Below are 6,000 nucleotides of genomic sequence, written 5' to 3' on the forward strand. Positions count from 1 at the left end.
CTTTCTTGTTGGCTAATGCATATATATATGTGTGTGTGTCCTTTCTTTTTACAGATCAGATGTCTAAAAGGCAAGAAACCCTTCCCAGGCCCACACACCTTTGATGGGATTCATATTGTGAACCATTTGATAGGAGATGATGAGTCCTTGCATTCGTCCGATGAAGACTTTATATCGAACCACGTTCAGGAGTCGGGGGTCCATTTTCACTTGCACAAGAGGACCGGTCCGATGGACTTGACTCCAACCGTGGCAAACAGTAGTGACAGTGATACTGAAAACACTGAAACATCAGACACAATCGTTCAGAAGGAAAATAACCAAAAAAGAGCGGAGCCTTACTCTACTACTGTGTGATCACTGTGAATGTCATTGGCCTTCATTCTCTAGGAGCTTATTCCACGGTCAAGAGGACTATCATAAAGTTCTTGGACTCGACTGGCTCTTACATCTTATCTGACGCGTGATGTGTTGCACCTTATTTGCCAAATCTTTTCTCTCCAACTTCATGTTGCCATAGAGTAGGACTGGGAAGAGGTTGGATGGATGTCAACTCTTAACAGTATTAATATTTCCCGTATGCTTCTCATGCTAGAAAATGCACACTCACAACTTCTTCCCACTCAAGGACCATACTACAGTTTGTAAACATGGGAAGTCCTTAGTCTTCAAAGGAAAAGTGTACTTGTGCAATATTTAATGCTCTGCGAACAAATGTGTTCTTTTTACATAAACTGTTTGTGATCACGATGGATGTAACAGATATGACATTTATCTGGTTGAATGTCTTATTTTTAATTAAAATAACCTCTTTTATTGGAAACCACCAAAGTTTCCGAACTAAAGCCTTTACTTGTGCTATTTTATACAATAATTAATGGTCATACTTCGTTGTAAAGGATTAAAGAAAACCTTTTATTAACCGTTCTGTGCATCTGCTTTTGATGTGTTGCTAATGGACCTGATGAGAGTGTTAACTACAAATAATGTCTATTTTGTATATATTTATATATCCTTGGCCCTGCATTAAAATGTACATTGAATTTTGTATGGGAAGTGTGAATGTTACCATATGATTGGTCTCAGCATTTTAAAAGGAAATGAAATTCTGTTTAAACCAAGTAAAATTGGAAAATGTTTATGAGAAAAATGGCAAAAACACTAATTTTAGGTTTAAGACCTCTGCTTACCAAATGACCCACATATTCCTGCCCTACTGAAATGTGTTCCAAATGACACTATTGACTGAAATTTTAACTTTGTGTATATGTAACTATATAATAAAAATTTTTCATGATTTAATAGATTCTAAACAGTTACTTGTTCAAGTGTTTCTCAAAATACAGTATTGGTTACTATAAACTGCCCTGGGAATTTTACTGAAAGTGGTATACCCTGTTTCTCATATTTTAGGACATACCCATAAAATAAGCCACAGCAGGATTTTTAAGCATTCAAGGAATATAAGCCATACCCCGAAAATAAGACATAGTGATAGGCACAGCAGCAATGCCGGCCGCGGCAGGAGGAGGAGGAAAAAAATAAGACACCCCTTGAAAATAAGCCATAGTGTGTTTTTTTGAGGAAAAAATAAATATAAGACGTGTCTTATAATATGAGAAACACGGTAGAAATCTCTTGAATAAAACTGGTGAGATGTCCATCAAATGGGAATGTGTATTGATCTAACTTCACTCACCAGCTGCCTTTGCTGTTCATTATTTTATTAAAACAGCTCAACATTATTACCCTTTACAATAAGCGGGATGCGGGTGGCGCTGTGGTCCCAGCTCCTGCCAACCTAGCTGTTCGAAAGCACATCAAAGCGCAAGTAGATAAATAGGTACTGCTCCGGCGGGAAGGTAAACGGTGTTTCCGTGCGCTGCTCTGGTTTCGTCAGAAATGGCTTAGTCATGCTGGCCACATGACCTGGAAGCTGTCTGCAGACAAACATTGGCTGCTTCAGCCAGTAAAGCGAGATGAGCGCCGCAACCCCAGAGTCGTTCCCGACTGGACTTAATTGGTGTAGTGGTTAAGAGCGGTGGACTCGTAATCTGGTGAACCGGGTTCGCATCTCCGCTCCTCCACATGCAGCTGCTGGGTGACCTTGGGCTAGTCACACTTCTCTGAAGTCTCTCAGCCCCACTCACCTCACAGAGTGTTTGTTGTGGGGGAGGAAGGGAAAGGAGAATGTTAGCCGCTTTGAGACTCCTTCGTGTAGTGATAAAGCGGGATATCAAATCCAAACTTTTCTTTACCGGTACCTTTTTTACCTAACAATAAAATCAAGGAGAAAATACAACAATAGTACAAAACATACAAAAATGTTAAACAGCTCATAGGAAAATACACTTAGGAGATATGTGACAATTATGAATAAGAGAAGGAAAAGATTACTTAGCTTAAGACATAGAAACAGAAAGCAGCATATAAACAAAAGTAATCAGGAGAATGAATGTTATGCCACAGATGCTCAGAATGAGTACAAGGAAGAAGATAGAAACCTAGGACTGGTTGCAGGAAGAAATGGAAAAATATAGACTATAATGGAGTAAAAAGCCATCTTCCGGGTTTGCAGTGTTTGGGTTCCAAGTTGTTTGAGTGCCAAGGCATTTGAGAACCAAGGTACCACTGTACCCTGATTTTAATCATATGTGTTCAGAAGTTCAACTGAATTCAGTAAATTTTACTTAGCAAAAGTGCTTAGACTTGCTCATGTACCTGGAAAGAAGCCCCTCTAAATTAAATAAAAGCAAACATTTCAAAGATTGAACTGCATGTCAGTATTTCTGAACGGTATCTTTTTATTGCTTTAGTTCAAGGGGGGGGTCAAAGTTCTTAATTTACTAACACTGTACTCCTAGGCATGTCTACTTGGAAATAAGTCCCACTGAGTTCAGTTGGGTTTTCTTTCAGGTAAGCATACACAGGATTGCTGCCCAAACAATGAAACCCAATCAGCTGAAAATTACAGGGGAAGAAATAGGTTTGTCTGCAAGGCCTGCTCATATAAATAGATGGTATCCAGGAAATTCTTAAACAACCTTATGAGCTGCTCTAACTTTCAGTTTTTTTGCTTTCGCTATTTTTATCAGCATACAGGAATCATTGAACTGCATTTCTCCGAACAAATGTTGACGTTTCACTGGACTGCGGGGTGAATGCGGCCCCCATTCAGATGTAAAATGATGCCGTTTCCCAAAAGCAAAAAAAATAGTTTTTGAGTTCTGTGTCTAGTTTTCTTTGTAGATTGCATCTGCTTTACCTTCCCCAGTGGGAATCCAAATATAAGCAGCTGACAACCTCTGCACCTGGTGTTGGGGCAGCTGAGGTTGCCTAGAAAGTATCTCTGCCTGTCTATCGTTGGCACACCAGCTGCAGGTCTCTTTGCAAAAGCAAAGCTCTTCAGTCGGTGGCATGAGAAATTCAGTTGAAGGTTGGCCATAAAACACATTAAACAGTGAAGTGCAATGATCTTGCAGTAACTGCCATATTGCACAGGTGCTTGCGAGGGAGACGGAGCGACAGGCTGCATCTCGGAGTTTGCTTTTACGTGGAAGTAAATGGGCACGCGGAGCATGCCCACTTTCGCATTAAGCTGCAATACGTTCACAACAGTAGGGGGGAGATGCTTAACTCCAATTTCCCCTGTCAAATACGGCACATGTCCAGCTTTTCCCCCCACAGAAGAAGAGAGAGGGTTTCCCCCATCCTCGAGGCAAAAATAAATTTTTGCAGGGGGTGGATTTTTATAAGAAAAAAGGGCGCACAGGAAGCCAGGCACCTGCTTGCCTGTACAAACCTCTGCTCTAAATTGCAGCTTCCCAGAACCAGTTTGGGTAAATGCAGGCACGCATTGGAAGGGGTGAAGATAGAAACATCCTCATGACAAGGGAGCATCATGTGTGGTTTTTGACCCAGAAGCTGAATGGCTTCAGGAGGACAAACAATATTAGATGCATCGTGGATTGATGTCAAGACACTATGGCTGAGTATATGCTATGCATTTAAAGCACTTTACTTCCCTCAAAGAATTCTAGGAACTGTAGTAGACCCCTAACAACAATACAATTTCCAGAATCCTTAACAAACTACTGTTCCCAGGATTCTTGGGGGGGGGGGGGGAGATTCTGCATCCTGCAGCAAAAGGCAATAACTGAACACAGAGCTTCCATTCTCTACAGCAGATCCATGTTTTTAGTAATAGCTAGCTCTGCCCTCATGTTCAAGCCCGTAAGAGAGTGCTTGTGTGTGTGTGTGTGTGTGTGTGTGTGTGTGTGTGTGTATGATGCTAGCTCTGTGTCTGTTTCTTCAATTGGGTTTTAAGCCAGAGGCAAGGCTCTCCAGATGTTGCCTGAACAACTGCCATCAGCTCCATCCAGTACAGCCAATACTCAGGGATGGAGAGGTCCCCCAATCTCTAGAGAGCCACAAGTTCTCCATCCCTGGTTTGAACTCTCTCCCTTTCTCCCTCTCTCTGCTTCAGATGGCTACAGAGAACTGTCTCCGGCAAGTTAAACCTCCACACAGAGCTGTCCACACTCTCCTGCATTTCAGTTCTGCTAGTTGCATTCACCTGTCGCTCTCCTGCGTACCTGCAAATCTGCGGAGATCAAGGAGCTAGAAGGGTTCTAATTACCTTGTCAGTCATGACAACTGCAGTGCCGCATTGGGCTTCGTTTTATGCTTCGTTTAGAAGCTGGGGGAAAGTTCTTTCTACGTCATTTGATTACAGAAGTGAGGAAAAACATTGTTGCTCTTGTAACACTAACATGCTCCTTGTAACTGTGGAATCAGATCTGGAGACATGGGCCCGGCCCAAAGTATTTGCTTGGGTGCACGCAACGAGCGCTGCAGAATGTCTTTGCGTTTGAATGGCTGACATATCTCTCCCCATCAAACCATGCCATACTCTAAACCACTTTGAAATCCCCCTTGGTTTCACAATAGCTAGGCGTGCAACCTGGAGGTCAGGCGTTTCTAGGGATCAGACAGCTCATATTGTGATTCTTTCAATCCTACCCACGAATTGGTAAGACTGGTAGATTGGTGTCTGTTTGCTGGGCATGCGTTGCCCTGATCTTGTTCCAGATAATGAAAAGCAAAACTCTTACTGTATTTGGAGTGATTCAAAAACGGCATCCGCATAGATAATGGTTATGAAACCTGCTAATCAAACGATCGGTTGCGCCATACATCCCATAATAGAAACTAGGAAACCTTAGAGATAAGTAAGTTGCAGTGACTTAACTTTTCAGCGCATGCCCTGCAAAGTGCCGAATGCTGTCTATAAATCGCACTGGTGCAAAAAGCTTTTTTTCCCCCAGCATGCTTCTCCTGTTAGCTACAGACAGGCATTAAGATAAGCCAATCAGGAAGAAATAAGGTAGTTTACCGCCAAAACTTAACACCTTGGTCCTCTTTGCATTATCTAATTTAGCAGTGGAGTCAAATAAATACTGACTTAGTGGAAATGTTAGAATGAGATATTCTGACAAGAGCGGAAGTGACTAAGACTGCAACCTTATACACATTTACCTGGGGCTTACTTCTGAGTAGACATGCATAGGACTGCAGGTTACCCAATTATTTCTTCAACGCTTGCGTCTCCGTAACTGCTGCATGCTATCCATGAAGGATAAGCCCGTCAATGGCTTTTAGTTATAATAGTTAAAGTCTTAGCTTTTGTTGATTTTTGGACATTTGTATCCCAGCTTTCGCCTATCATTGTACCCAAGGTGGCATGTATTGTGGCACCAAGCTTTAGAAAGGTGGAAGCCCCTCATATTTCTTCAAGCCATACTCGGTCTGGCACTCCCTATTTTCAGAATGAAACCTCCCATCTCTCCCCGAGTACCAGATGCTCAGATTGAGCACAGCATGGCTATCCCATCTTGTCCAATTTGTGAGCTTTTTGTTGACCTAAATGGTCTGATTCAGCAAGCCAGTTCTTATACATCAAATCCTGAGAAGGCAAATCCTTCAGTCAGAAACAGTGGA

General features: G+C 42.1%; 1 protein-coding gene across 4 annotated transcripts in view; it reads left to right on the top strand.

Annotated features, from left to right (window-relative positions):
• EVI5 (ecotropic viral integration site 5) overlaps positions 1-1,302 on the top strand; it is a 71,059-nt gene extending 69,757 nt beyond the window's left edge. For all 4 annotated transcript variants that reach the window (XM_035123801.2, XM_060276732.1, XM_060276734.1 and 1 more), the window contains one exon: positions 55-1,302. In XM_035123801.2, the coding sequence (XP_034979692.1) occupies positions 55-357 (303 nt within the window). In that variant the 3' untranslated portion in view covers positions 358-1,302. The remainder of the gene's footprint in view (positions 1-54) is intronic.
• The last annotated feature ends 4,698 nt before the right edge of the window (positions 1,303-6,000 follow it).

The sequence above is a fragment of the Zootoca vivipara genome, chromosome 7, assembly GCF_963506605.1.
Source record: "Zootoca vivipara chromosome 7, rZooViv1.1, whole genome shotgun sequence".
NCBI lineage: Eukaryota > Metazoa > Chordata > Lepidosauria > Squamata > Lacertidae > Zootoca > Zootoca vivipara.